The following is a 14,794-nucleotide window of genomic DNA, read 5'->3' as shown; positions in this document are numbered from 1 at the left end:
GGTGTTCAGATAAAAGTGTGTCTTAAAAAGCAATAAACATTTGGTGTCTCTTCTTGGTCTCTGCAGACATCAGGCCTGTGCAAACAAAAGAGGATAACGAACTCTTAGGAAGCTTCTACTGTGCATTTGAAAGTTGAAAATGTGGATATGTTGCACAAACAGAGGGAAATAAAAATCAAATTGGTAAAAGTTACATCATGGGACTGTAAAACGGATTTTGAAGTCGTTTTTTGGAGCCAGCTCAAGCTTTCCACATTAAATGCACAATTCACAGAGGCTATATTTCAGGGTTTGTGCAGCTATATTAGATGTTTGAAATTTCCTACTGTACTTAAAAGCAGCAATTGCCGTTCAACAAAGATAAGATCAAATCAAGTATTTTCGGTATTTGACGTAACTCGTTGCCTAAACGTGACGGTTTTATCTCCGTACGTGTTTATTGTGTAGATTTGAGGAACACGTGTTGAATTTAAATCATGAATAAATCTGAGTAACCGGTAGTGACCTTGTGAACGTGAACGAGCTCGTGCTTGCGGAGGCTGCAGAGGAAGATTCACGTCAGTTCGGAAAACAAGTCGAAGTTACAGGTAAATTACACATTGAACAAAAAACAATAGTTCGAGTTAATGTCGTTCGTCACTGCGGGAAAATTGTCGAGCTCTTTGTACACGTTCAACTGTGAGAAGACGAACACACGTGATTCACTGTTAGCTACGAACCGCGGGCTACAAGCAGCACGACAGGCGCTTAGCCGTGGTTAGCCGCGGTTAGCCGCTAGCTAACACGCATGTTATTCCAGCACCTGCCATACAAGTGAGCGCTGAGACGTCGCCTGTCTGCGGGTTCACACCGAGGAGCGACCGGGGTTTGAGTTGAACTTAGCACAGAAACTACACGCGCACCGCGCAGGTTAGTGGTTTAAAAGCCACCTGAAAGTCTCCGGTTAAAAGTGAATGAGTTTGTTGTTCGACCATCGTGGACGTCAGGACTGTTTGCTCCTCCGCATGTTGTTCCGCTAACTTCAAAACGAACTTCCACATGGTAGGCAGGCCAAACAATTAGCCCTTTATAAACAGGATCAATTAAAACCCCAAGGAGACAATACTTTGAGCACTAAGTAACATTTTTCAATGCAACATGGCTAATTATATATATGCATTAGTACGTTGTGCTTAACGCGCACGGTTTTATGTCATCAAGTCTGTTGGTTTGCATGATTCTCACATGTTTTTAAATTGATTCATTAATGATCAGCTGTAATTTGTATGCATTGACCTTTCCAGACTGTAAATCACCTCAAACTCTGGAGTGGAAACCCTTCACTGGGGCTCTTATTGCAGTGGGTATCTTCTCAATTTACCAAACAGCTTTAATAGATTGAGTTCATATAATTATTTAGATATGTGTATGTATGTAGTTTTAAAATATGTGTATACATAGATATGTGGATACGTGCATGTATACTGTGTGTATACACAAAGTAGTCCTTGTTTTTTGGAAGTACTGGAACAAAAGTGTATGTGTTTTAAATCCCTGTATATGATGATTGTACTTACGAGTCTGAAATAAGTCTTAACTAAAAATATATTTGTGTGTGTGTACAGTTTTTCTTTTCTTCCATTCCCTGTGATTATTCCTCTTCCCTGAAGGAAGTCTAAGATGTGCTTGGTGATCTACAATCTTTGTTTTTATCAACTCTAAATAAATAATTGATTAAAAAATAAAAATCTATATATTGGTTGTAGCTCTGACTGAAATACAACAGAACCCAATGGCAGAACAGCAGAATGTTCTGGAAGCACAATTATGATTCACGTCGCTTTAGGTGTTTCTGATTTTAATTTCTGTGCTGTCTCGGTTTCAGTGTGTATCCGCCAGGATGTCGGACAGCGAGGCGATCCACAAAATGTTGCGGTCTGTTCTTCAGTCCAGCAAGGGTGGTGTGTCCATCAACAGTCTCCAGTCAGAGTACCGGTCACTGTGTGGACAGAACATCCCGCTGAAGAAGCTGGGCTTCTCTGAACTGGAGGACTTCCTCAGAAGTATCCCCTCTGTGGTCCAGTTGGAGTACCGCATGGGTGAGGTAAGTGCTGCTTTTGTCATTCACCTTGGCTTACGGCCACTGTTTCACAAAGTCTGAATTGGTTTGACTAATATTTTTGCACCCTTGCACCTCTGCAAATTTTGCTAAATCCTAAGCAGTGTTCTGACTCTCATGGGAATACATTTGTCTGTAAGTGTAATGAATGACTCTGCTTTGCAGCTGAAATGCTTTGCCACAGTGTGTAGAGAAACGGCCCACATTGCTGAGCTGGTGGCCAGGCAGAGGAGCTCCAAGAAATCCGGCCGCTCCCAAGTCGTCAACTGCAAGATGAGATTCAAACCCTCCAACCCCCTCATGCTCAATTGTAGGAGACACTTGTTACTTAATAAACACAAATTGTTTATTAGTTGAAATAAGATGCAGGGACATAAACCTCCAAACAATTTTTCTCATCATTCATCAAACAAAACTCTTATCCCTCTTTCCTTACTCTCAGTGAGGCCGAGGTCCTCCCTCCGCCAGCCCTCAGCTGGTGGTGCTTCCAACTGCACATCAAGTCGTTCTCGGGGTCACGGTGGCTTCAGAGGCTGCAGTGCATCAGGAGACTACAGGTAGAAAGACAATATCAGCATTAAAGATTTGTCGAGACATGATGAGCTGTGGCTACACAACTTGGTTGGACATCAGCCATTCAGAAATATGAAGTGATTGGTTGTCCAAAATATCCTGTAATGGAGTATTGTTTATTTATTCTTCTAAATATGCTTTGTCTTGTCTTGAGTGTATTCTAAAACAAAAATGCTAAGTTTCTCTTGCATTGTGTCCAAACATCAGGCAGCGGGACCAAAAGTTAAGCTACATCACTCCTGTCGAACACAGACAACCTGCTCCTCAACCAGCTGTGAGACAGTGTGTCCTGCCTGACAGGTGAATATACACATGTGGACAAACCTGCTAAGTTACCATGTTAACTGCCTTAATGAAACAGTACTTGATGCTAAAATATTACCATGGACAATTATTTTTGTGTGCGCATCTCATGTTATTTCAGTCTCCTCATGTGTCACTCTCAAAACAATTCACAGACGAATCTGAACATATTTATCTATTTGGGCTATTGGACTATTATATCAAGACATATTATTAATATTATATTGCAATACAGCACTAGATAAACCCTGTATTGGCTTAATCTTGTCTCTAGAACTGTAGTACTGGCATTTGCATTGACGGTGTTACTATGAAAAACAAAAAAACACTGCTTTGTTGCCAACAGGAAAGAGACCAGCTTTGCAAACTGCCAGAAACCTGAAGGTAAGTCAGACCCTTGTGATTTAGATCATTTATTTCACAACAGTTTTACGTCTGTAGATCTGTACACTGCTGAGCTATTTTCCACATGACCCTGGGGAAGGAATTACAGAGCATATTTAAAAATAAGAATCAGATTAACAACCAGGAAAATTGCTCTGCTGCATCTCTTTAATGTTTTATTTCCTTTCTTCATTTGCACTGTTTTTCCACAGAGAAGCCCCCTGAACAAGCTTCCAGACCAAATCTATCCAAGGTACAAAAATATCGCTGTATCTCTGAGCTTTGTCTCTCATTGAAATTACTTCACAGCCTAGGAGAATTTTTTTTTATATTAAGCAAGGAAATTGTAAGAAGAAAATGTATGCTAGACAAATATATACATTTTCTGTTTATACAGAATATGTATCCCCACCCGATTCAGTTATGTCACAGTAGATGTTTTCCATAAACTCTTTTAAAGGCACCGGTACCTACAAGGCCGGTATGTACCGGAACGAATCACAATGCAGATTTCTGTGCCGGATTTCAGTGCCTGAATTCTGCACTAAAATAGTCGCTCTGCTTACAGGCAACATAAACATCACTGCAAGTGTCTAGTTAACATTCTATTTCACTCTTGTGGCAACACACTCTCACATAGGTTAGCCTACAGCTAGCAAGTAGCTAACTCAAACTTGAATCGACAAAAACAAAATGCCTTAAGATAAAACACTGGAAGTGTCTCAGTATTTCACGCAAAAAGATTTTGAGACATGCAGTGTTTTTTTAAATTAAAAGAAATCCTAATTTCTGGCACTGTTAGACACTGGAACTGTTTAAAAGTATTGATTTAGCACCAGTATTGGCAAAAACACAAATGATACCCAAACCGATTAAGGAATTTATTTTGCCAATTGGTTTACTGTGTGTTCATGTTTGTACTAAACCAAAAGAGCATGTGGATATGCGTGTAGTGATAAATCATGAATTCTGTCCATGCAGTCCAGCCTGTATGACGTGCGGCTGATGCAGAGCAGAATAACTCACCTTCTGAAGAAGTACTGCAGTGGACTGTGGATGTCAAAGATATCAGAGGTCTACAGTAAAATGTTCAGTCAGAGTCTTCACCCTCAGGTGCTCAAAGACCTGGAGAAGTGGACACACATCTGTATGGTGAGATGATTACGCATCAACATGTTTTTTAATTGTGTAACTACAGGCCACCCCTGTATATTCTTTTTAGATTAGTTCATTAAGAGTCTGTTTGAGTATCCTTTTCATTTTATATTTTTGAAAGTGGTTACTGTGATGCATTTGAATCAAATCCAATGTTAAGAAACCAGGTTCTGTTGCGTTTTTGTATTTGTCTGAAGAGCATGTTTAATACTTGAATTAATGTTTTATTGTATCTACATATTTCTTAACTTGAGAAAACATTTATGGTTGCCCCAACTTGTGGACATAGTTTGATGATTCAGAATTGTAAATAGCTTATATTTTGTCCCACAAATTCATATTATACAAAACCTTTTTTTAGGTAAGAGTCAGAATCTTTCCTTCTTTCCCTTATCTTCTTGCTCATGTGTCCTTCACAGGTGGAGCAAACATCCTGTAATAACCGAGCTGACAGGCTGGTCTACCCCCCTCTGCTTCAAACGCTCTCTGTTGTCCCTCGAAGTACCGCCAACAACACCCCTCTAACATCTCCCACTAACTCAGAAGCCAGCACCACACGAAATTCTCCATGTCCCTCAACACCTGAAGAACCCACCTCTTGCTCCAAAAGCCCTTTAGTTCAGCCCACCTTCATTTTTCCTCCCCAACCTGCTGCTGCCTCTTCAGGCAAGCAGCTCTCCTCTGTCACGTTGCGTAGCCCTGTCCACAATCCAGCTCTTGCTCCCCAAATACCCCCACGTGCCAGTCGTGCAGCCAAAGAATGTAAAGATAATCACAATATAAGAACTACCCAGAAGAAAAACACTCCACCTGGTCATGACATTTTACCCCTTTCGAAGCTCACCTTGTCCTCTACCTCTGATTCTGCCCCTTTCTCAACAACTTCTGCTGACACTGTGTCGGCCGAAGTGCGTCAGAGAATAAAGGAGCTTCTGACCAAGTACAGCCAAGGTTTGTGGGCCCATGCTTTGCCGAAACTGTTCATTGAGACATATAAGACGCCATTTCCTGAGAATGTTCTGGACCACTTGCCTCTTCTCCTGGATATGTGCTCTGTGGAGTACCCCATACCACATGACAAGAACAGGGTAAGTGAATACGATGGCACTCAGTGTACCAGATATCACACATTTTACAAGTTAATCCGACCTTATCTTAAATTATTTGTATACATTATGTCTGTCATTAATATATTTCCATTTGGCCAGGCCATCCTGTATATCTCAGACAGCACAGACATGGAAGCCACAGACGGACAAGCAAGGCAGCAGTGCAGTTGTCCCTTCCCCTCTGGTCTCGAGGTCCCGATGCCCAAGATTACTCCCGGTCTGCCTCGTCCCTCAGAGCAGTATCCCTCTGTGCTAGTTACTGATGCTCAAAGCAGCAATGCTGTCACCATAAGGTAGGGCACACATTCAGATTATTGGTACATTTCAAATTTTTAACATAGGGTTCACAGAAAAGAAATGTTTCACTCACCAAACATTTATTTTAATTGCTGAGCCATGATACAGTACAAAACCTTGCTGATAAAGACACAATACATAACGATGAATAAAACAACCCAATTGTTTCTATTTTTCATTTACTATGTTGATATCAAAGCATAGTTGTGACGCTCAACCCTCGTTTGAATGAAGGCACGCTCCTGTGAACCCCGGGGGCACAGTGTCACTCATCCAACTTTATAATAACCTGCTGAATTCATTCAACTCTGCCTCGCTTCTTCTGCAACAATGAAGTTAAAACACAGTGTTGTGTCATAATCTGCAGGAGTGTGTGTGTGTGTGTGTGTGTGTGTGTGTGTGTGTGTGTGTGTGTGTGTGTGTGTGTGTGTGTGTGTGTGTGTGTGTGTGTGTGTGTGTGTGTGTGTGTGTGTGTGTGTGTGTGTGTGTGTGTGTGTGTGTGTGTGTGTGTGAGAGTGAGAGCTTGTCTCTGTCGCTCTTCACACAAAGTGATGATCACCTTTTATTTAGTTTTTATCGGTAGTGTCGGATCATGAATCCGGATCGTTCTGGATGTGCGCGTCACATTACATTATGTCGTGTGTGGCAGTTAAACTGCATTCCTGCAAAATGTTGGACTTTTTTTCAATACTTTAAATACTTAATACTAAATACTAATAACTTGTGATCAGTGTTTGTTATTGAAGTGTAAAGTGAGTCAGGTCAGTGGAGTAGTGATGGCTTATGATGATAATCATAATTGTGGTGCCCCCTTTGGCACTTTGTGTTATGCGCATGGAGGGAACTACCCTGGTATTATGCCAGATTATTACATTTATATTTGAAATAATTCACAATATATCACATTAACATTTCTGGCATTTTTTATATTTCTACACATTTACCAACACTATCAGGTTCACTAGGCTATACAGAAAACTGTAATTAGTTTGGTGCAGTCTCAACAATGTGAAAACAAATATGAGCCATTATTTTGTGAAAGCAATGTCAATGTGTGCTGCCTGCCATGCATATTGTGATAAAGCTGGAAAAAAATGTATTCTGTCTGTTCAGGTATGTAGGCGAGAACTACTCCAATGCCCAGGAAGCCATGGAGGATGCGATGTGCTCCTTCTACAGCCAAGGCTCCACCCACCGCCCTCTGTCTAACCCTCTTGTTGGTCAGCTGATAGCAGTCAGGGGAGAGGGTGGAGACGAGTTGGCCAGAGCTCAGGTCACAGAGGTTATGGCCCCTAACAAGGTCAAGGTAACTAATCCTTCAGTTTGTTGGATGAAGGCATTCTGTAGCTACAGCTCGGGTCAGTGTTTCTGTATCAAAAGAGCTCTTGTTTGTGTCTGCCTATCAGGTGTATTATGTTGACTATGGCTTCTCTGTGGAGACGAGTGGGAGTAATCTGCTGGAGCTGCACCAGGATTTCCTCTCTCTGCCCTTCCAGGCCACTAATGTGAGACTGGCAGGTACATGCAAGATAAGGAATTTACCTGAAGACTTTTATATGTCTGATGTCGGTGAAAGCCCTAAAGATATCGCAGGAGAACTCTTTCTCTAAATGAAGGACAAAACATTTACATTGGTCAATACCATATAGTTATAAATAGCCCTGAATTGATTACCCTTTATCTCCCTTTTCTTTACCTTCCTCTGATCAGGTTTAGAGACTCTCAGCTCCCACCCACTTGTCCAGTCCTCCCTAGATAAGTTGGTAGTTGGGAAGATTCTGCTTATGGAGACATTGGAGCCGTGTCAGCAGATCGAGGGGCCTTTGGTAGTGTTGTACGACACGTCCCAGGATGATGACATTAACATTAACTCCACCTGCCTCAAGAGCCTGCAGGACAATACCATGAACAACCCTCTGACTGTAAGTTTGATGAAGTTATCACATGTGTAGTAATGCCGAACTACAAGCTTCCTTTGTTTTTGTTGTACATTGAAGACAGCCCTAACCCAGCAAGTGGTGGTTTTGTACCGTTCTTATATTATTTTGTCTTATGCTTTAGTAGCCAAAAATGTGTTATAAGAGCTCTGCATTTTTCATTTGTTTTGAATTAAACCAGTAACTTGTAAGTCCTCAGTGACACACAATTTTGTTATCAACCCCCTGCTGTATTATCTAACTCTACTCTTTGTGCTGCCTGTAGTTGCAAGTTACCCAACAGGACATGTGCGTCACAAAAGTGAGTCCAGATGGCATCATCTACTGCCAGCTTCCCTCCAGAGGAACAGCAAAACTTAACAAGTTACTGGAAAAAACAGAGGCCTTCTTCATCTTCCAGGTAGACGTCACAGTACACAAATATCTCAGTTTACTCCTGCACCTGTGTTGTGGAACATTTAAAGTGACAGTATAGTAGCTGCAGTCTAGTTTTCTGGTGTCTCTTTATTGAGCTTCTTGATGCAGAGAGAGGCTGTTTCAGGTCATGATGACACAAGTCACAGGTTTGAATTTACTGATTCGATACTGTTTGAAATATCCTAACTGTTGTAAATTCACTGAATTACAAAGCTTTCTTTTGAAGAAGAAATGGTTCGTAGTACTTTATAAAACCAGACCTGTTTGGTGGCATCTACACTGTTTGTTCAGAGCAGGCAGACCGAGGCTGACAAACAAGGTTGTACATTTGTGTCTTTTGTTCAGGGTTTTACACGTTTTGTGTTTTCAACTCCAATTTTCCTCTTTTAAAACTGTATGTCTACATGAACAACAATATTATGATATTAACTGTAATAAGACAATAGTCTGAATAAGATGCTGTCATCTAAACAGCATTTTCTGATTATCTTAACCCAAATAAGATATCACTCAGAATATTTGAATTAAGACATGTGGAGCTTTGTGATCTTAGTTGCATTATGTGGACATGAATGTGAATGGAATATTCTATTAGCAACTCATTAGCAACAGCATTATATAAATATTGTCCTATTGTGAATAAAATCAAAGCTTAGAATATTGCTGTCTTTGTAAACGTAGTCACTGTAATTGTTCCTACCAGATGACGTCTGAGTCCCTGGTGTCCAGACCCTTCAGTGGAAAGTTCTGTCTTGCCAGCTACAAAGGAAAGTGGTCCAGAGTCGAGGTAAGATCATAATCATAAAATGGGTTAATATTGAAATGTATTAAAATAAACCCGTTTATTTCTTTGGCTCCCACTTCTGTGTTGTTCTTGTTTTTAGATCACCAACATGTACAACAACAGAGTGTTGGAGATCCTCTTCATTGACTTGGGGATCCCTGCAACTGTAGAGGTGACTGCTCTCCGAGAGATTCCCCCTCCTTTACTCAAAGACTTCACCATCATCCCACCGCAGGTCAGTTATTGTTTTGGGCTGTTGTGGTATGTCCACCTTAAACCAATATTATACTATTTTAGCATAAAGTAACGACCATGCTGCACAGAGCTGGTGACCTTCAGCCCACTCATGTTCTTCACACCTTTTTCTTGCGCTATGTAGTGTTGGTGAGCAGGTACAATCTCCCACAAGAAGTGCCAAACCGAATGACAGTCAGCGGCTTTAACTGTCAGAATCCGGTCCAGGAAGTTTTAAAACGATGCTGAAATGTAGGTCATTAAAAAGATGTATTAGTAATTTCATACCAGCGATAAAGAAAGATTCTTTTAAAATAACAAGAATTCTGCTTGGAGTTTGACATGTTTGTTATTGACAGCAGTTCTGTTTGAGTATGCCAGACATCATAAGGAATATACATTGTTCGGTAACCACTTGGACTCAAAGCCAAACAGAATTATGTACCAGCAGAGGGTGCTGTTGCCCACCAAAACTTACATTGTTGCTTTAATCTCCAACCAATGCAATGGCTGGAGTAGCATTCATTCCTTGATTTAAACCTTCTGTCAATAGTACTTAAAGGATAATTCAGCAAAGGGCATCAACAAACTTCCTAAAGATCCTAACACTGTATAATGTTTGATCTCTCCAGGCTATCAAATGTCGTCTGGCTGACCTCGAAGTTCCAGAGGGCGAATGGAGCCCAGAGGCCGTTCAGTGGATGGAGGAGGCTGTCATGAGCTCTGAAGACTGTAAAATGAAGGTTATATATTTAACATGGTTAACAAGTGAAGCTTACAGCTAAGTTAGAGTTCAGTTATAATCTAAATATACACACTTTGCGAATTAAGTTTACGAATAAAGCCATGGTTAAATACTACCTGATAGACGGGAGCTGTAAGGGCTCAGGTTATGGTTGGCTTCTTCAAGGGAGTGTGAAGTCATTGCTGACCTCTAGAATCTTTCTGACTTTGTATATGCCCCATTTCAGATCATGAAACTAGACAAGCACAAAGGGGCACTGCTGGTCTATATGTACCTCTTCGTTGGTGTTGACAGCCAGGAACTGCACAAGAGCATCAACCATGAGCTGGCTCAGTCTGAGCAGTGGCAGAAACTCACCACACAGAACAACTACACAGTCACCAGCAGTGACAAAAGCATGGATACAGGTAATACTATACAGGGGCTAGTACTCCTTTTTTTCTTTGTTCTAACATGTGAAATTAAAACATTGGGGCAGCGACACATTTTTTATTGTTTATTTGTATTTAAAGCACAATGACTTTGAAATGAACTCTCCATTTGAAGATGTTTTGCATGTACTTGTGTTTACCTAGGTCTCGATGTTCTAGTAGAGAAGTTGACTCTGAACAGCTCAGTTCCGAGCCCTTTCGTTAAGACTTCAAACCAGCCTTGCTACGAAGCCGACTCCTCGCTCACAAATGGAACCACCAAAAATGGGAAGCAGCCACTTCCATTGCCTCCTCTACTGGAGCTTCCCCAGGTGTGTGGAGGGGAACAAACCATATCTCATTCATGCTCAACGTTGGATACGTATATAAAAACGAACACAGCATTCTGTCAGTACTCTGCATTCAATTTGTGCCTATTCTTGTACATCTTCTGAAAGCTTACGGATATGAATGAACCAGACGGAGCTGCGCAGTACCGTCGTGTGTGTGTGTGTGTGTGTGTGTGTGTGTGTGTGTGTGTGTGTGTGTGTGTGTGTGTGTGTGTGTGTGTGTGTGTGTGTGTGTGTGTGTGTGTGTGTGTGTGTGTGTGTGTGTGTGTGTGTGTGTGTGTGTGGGGTGCAGTGTAGCCAATAGTTCAGGTGAGACGAAATTAAGACAAGGGGATGAAATTTCAACAACGGTAAGTGTTTGAGAAGAGTCCTCCTGGGCACTAGGGGTGGGAATCTCTTGGCACCTCTCAATTCAATTCCGATTCAGAGAGCTATGTTTGGATTACAAAATTATTACAGATGCATCAAAGAATTTTATTTCTATGCATGATTTTTTTTTTTTATCACTGACTACTAGAGGTGTGCATCTTCACTAGCCTCATGATTTGTTTGTGTGTGTGTGTGTGTGCGTGCGTGTGTGCATGTGTGTCTGCCTGCCTGCCTGTACCTGTGCTGTGTGCACATTTGAAAATGTTGTGTGCCGAACGTCCAGTGTTAAGCGCCACTTTGAGACAAAGCACGAAAGAAGTTTCAAAGATCAGGCAGACAAGGGAGAATCGATCAAACGTGCAGTGTCCAGGTATGAGAAGCCAACTCTCTCAAAGTCTTTGAAGCAAGTTTTTGCAATTCTGAATATGAGTGTGGTTGGTGGGGTTAATGACAAACTTATTATTGCAACCATAATGAGATAAACATGTTTCTTTAAAGTGTTGTTCTATATATAGCCAATATGGATGGAATAAAATGACATGTCTGTTGGAAATATTAATGTGGTTCAATAATAAAACTTAATATAAAAAAATGTTGATGGCACACTAATTAACAAGAAAATTTTACATTGGCACTTATTGTCAAAAAGGTTGTCGACCCCTGCTTTAAGCCATCTATGCAGAGTCATCCACATAGCGATGCATCGGAAAAAACATAATTTCCTCACCTCTACTGGACACAGGGATTTACAGCCGCCTTTTCAAGTTTCTTTATCAAAACCTCCTCCACCGTCACAATGTGTGTTTTTGTCAGAACTCTCAACTCTGTGCTGCCCTGTTGAGGATGTACTGCTTAATAGTTTTTAACGGACGGCTGTTTTCCTCTGTAAAGGCAGCATAAATGTGCCTTAACTGTCCCTCCAAAAAAAAAAAGGTCCAAAATGCCATGTGGTAGTAAACACCTCATTCTCTTCTTCCTGTTCTTTCAGCCTGGTCAGAACATGGATGTGTTTGTGCCGGTGGCCTGCCACCCCAGGTACTTTGTGCTACAGCCATGGCAGGACCTGCATAAGCTAACGGTTTTGATGGGGGAGATGATCTTCTACTATAACCAACACAAGACCACTACCCCCACACACATTCAGAGAGGAGATTTCTGTGCTGCCAGAATAGACAAGAAGTAAGTGATATAATGTGTTTTTAGTTAATGCCAATGTGATTTGTAGTTTGTACCTTACACACAAAGAGTGTGTTTGATGTCCATTCATCCATCACACAGACAATGTTGTCATAGTAACATCTTTTTAAACTTGTGTAGATCTCAAAGTTAAATTATAAGTGCTTCTGTCCAGTAGATAATCTCATTTGATATTGGAGACAGCACATGCATTCGTTTCGGAAGGAGTTCAGGACTCGCCAAGAAAACACTGCAGCTCTCTTGTTTTTGTTATTGTTTTTACTCTAATGATACAACATGAAACAGGGACTGGCTCAGTTTACATCATCTTCTCAGACCACCGTCTCTCTTTCCCAGCTTGACTGTCGTAAATCGTTGCTCTGACTTCGCGGGTAATCAGACCCGACCACAGACATTGAGAAAACTTTATAGAAAAAGCCAATTTGTCCTTGATTGTCTCCTTTACTGTTGTAGGTCCTAAAGAGGCAGCAATATTAAGATATGACCGTTTCATAACCAGTTACAAACTCCTTGTAGGGGCTTTAATAGCATTGACACTTTCATGGGAGGAATACTTTGTTGTAGGCTAATGAATTCTCGTGATTGGTGCCTGAGCATTGCTAGTTGTGTAAATCTCTCAAAAACAAGATACTATTGTTAATGGTTGATTGTGTTTCAACAGCTGGCACCGCGTTCAGGTGAAAGACATTCTGGCCAACGGGTTGGTGTCTCTCTACGAGCTCGACTATGGAAAACATGAGCATATCAACAGCAATCTCATCAGGCCCCTGATCGAGGAATTCCGACAACTGCCTTTCCAGGCTGTCACTGCGCAACTGGCAGGTGAGTTTGAATGTAATAGTCGTTGTTTGGCTGTTGCATAGACAGTCAATAAAGATGGATGACGCATCACTACTTCCTCCAACTTATCAATTAAGAGCTACCTAAAATTACATAGCGTCTTTGAGAAAAATGTATTTGACGTGTATTTTGACTTTTGAGTTTGGTCCCATGGCCCATCTGCTATCAAGAAGGGGGTGGGATTTATGACCTATACTGCAGCCAGCCACCAGGGGGTGATGGAGAAGTTCTGGCTTTACTTTTGGGGGGCTGTCATGTCTTTGATGATGCTCAGTCTATGGTCTAATTTTATAATATTTTATTTATATGTGCGGGATAATGCCATGAATCGTTTTTAAATGTGTTCTTTATAGTCAGAATTAATTACTTTTCAGCCCTTGGGATTTCTCCATAAGCATTTATCCAACTCTCTCTCTCAATTATTTATTACTCTATTTCTGAATATTAAATAAACTGTCCTCATTAAATGCAAGAATCCCTGGCTGCTTCTGTGTGGGATCTATACTCTATGTATGCATGTTTTGTTGATTTGTTGCTCTAAACTTTACACGGTTAGTTTGCTCTGAATAAATGATTGATTTTTTTATGCGTCTCAATGACCCTTGGTAAGACAAAGTGGAGCATTTTGTGTCATCAGCCAGATCACTGATACCCAGATGTTAAGCTCAGTATCTGTCCACATTCAGTTGTATCTCCTCCTGTTTGTCCTCCAGGTGTGAAGAAGCACCAGTGGTCAGAGGAGGCCTCCATTTTATTCAGAAACCATGTGGAGAAGAAAGCACTGGTAGCCCAGGTGGTGAGTGTGCATGAGGGGTCAGAGGTTAAAGGCAAGCTGAGAGAGCCCCGGTTGACCGTTTATCTTGTGGACACAACGTTGGAGGAGAAGGACCTGTGGATTCACACCCTCATGGTCGACATGGACGTCGAGCTGTCTTCAGCTGCGTAAGGTGTCTCTTCAAACACGGTTGGAAATAAATCAGTTATCAGACTCCGACTACAAAACTATACTTTTTTTTAACAAGCCACTGTTTTTGATGGTTCCTATAATTTTCTAAAATCTGAAAATCCTAGGAGACTTTTATAGCCATGTGTTTCACCACTTTCTGGATCTTTCTGCCAATCAAAGAATTACAAAGAGCCAAGGCTCTTGTGAAGATAACACTGAGGTTTTTGTTTTGCTGAGGAATAATTTTCCAGACTTTAAGGACTGACAGACTTCCTTCTAGTTAAGTCACCTTTGTGTTGCATGTTATGTTGTGACTATATGACCTCATTTAATTAGTTTTTTTGCTGTGTGGTTCATTTTGCACTTTGTTTTGTGTACATAATAATGTGTTTTACTAATCCAATTCACTTAACTTCTCTGCACTCCTAAGCACAACTTAATAACTCTTTAGTTGTTAAAACATGATTGGAATTGTTCATCTTGTGTTACTTGGCTGAAAAAAATACTTCTACTGTTTGAAGTTGAAAAGTTGTTCACAATGTGTTCTAATAAACATTTGAGCGAATGAGGGTGTACTATGACTGAGCACTTTAAAGAAGGTTTTGTCTCCACTTCCTCCCACTATCCAGTAATGGAGCCAAAATAT

The 14,794-nt window shown here is 40.9% G+C and overlaps 1 protein-coding gene across 2 annotated transcripts; it reads left to right on the top strand.

Annotated features, from left to right (window-relative positions):
* Positions 1-345: 345 nt before the first annotated feature.
* tdrd7a (tudor domain containing 7 a) lies at positions 346-14,729 on the top strand. Of its 2 annotated transcripts, none has more exons than XM_034598516.1 (22): positions 346-587; positions 1,865-2,083; positions 2,264-2,408; positions 2,541-2,655; positions 2,879-2,959; positions 3,318-3,358; positions 3,571-3,611; positions 4,340-4,510; positions 4,933-5,601; positions 5,722-5,915; positions 7,033-7,225; positions 7,326-7,437; positions 7,630-7,841; positions 8,122-8,256; positions 8,977-9,060; positions 9,158-9,292; positions 9,924-10,034; positions 10,263-10,443; positions 10,612-10,778; positions 12,154-12,344; positions 13,024-13,184; positions 13,916-14,729. In XM_034598516.1, the coding sequence occupies exons 2-22, from the start codon at positions 1,880-1,882 to the stop codon at positions 14,146-14,148; spliced, it is 3,576 nt and encodes a 1,191-aa protein (XP_034454407.1). In that variant the 5' UTR covers positions 346-587; positions 1,865-1,879; the 3' UTR covers positions 14,149-14,729. The 2 variants fall into 2 exon arrangements, with proteins under 2 accessions (XP_034454407.1, XP_034454399.1); XM_034598508.1 differs by lacking the exon at positions 346-587 and adding an exon at positions 772-909 and having other exon boundaries at positions 13,916-14,630.
* Positions 14,730-14,794: the final 65 nt, after the last annotated feature.

The sequence above is a fragment of the Hippoglossus hippoglossus genome, chromosome 1 (genome assembly GCF_009819705.1).
Source record: "Hippoglossus hippoglossus isolate fHipHip1 chromosome 1, fHipHip1.pri, whole genome shotgun sequence".
In the NCBI taxonomy this organism is placed as follows: domain Eukaryota; kingdom Metazoa; phylum Chordata; class Actinopteri; order Pleuronectiformes; family Pleuronectidae; genus Hippoglossus; species Hippoglossus hippoglossus.
The sequence above is the reverse complement of the archived record's forward strand: the minus strand, read 5'-3'. Positions and strand labels throughout refer to the sequence as shown.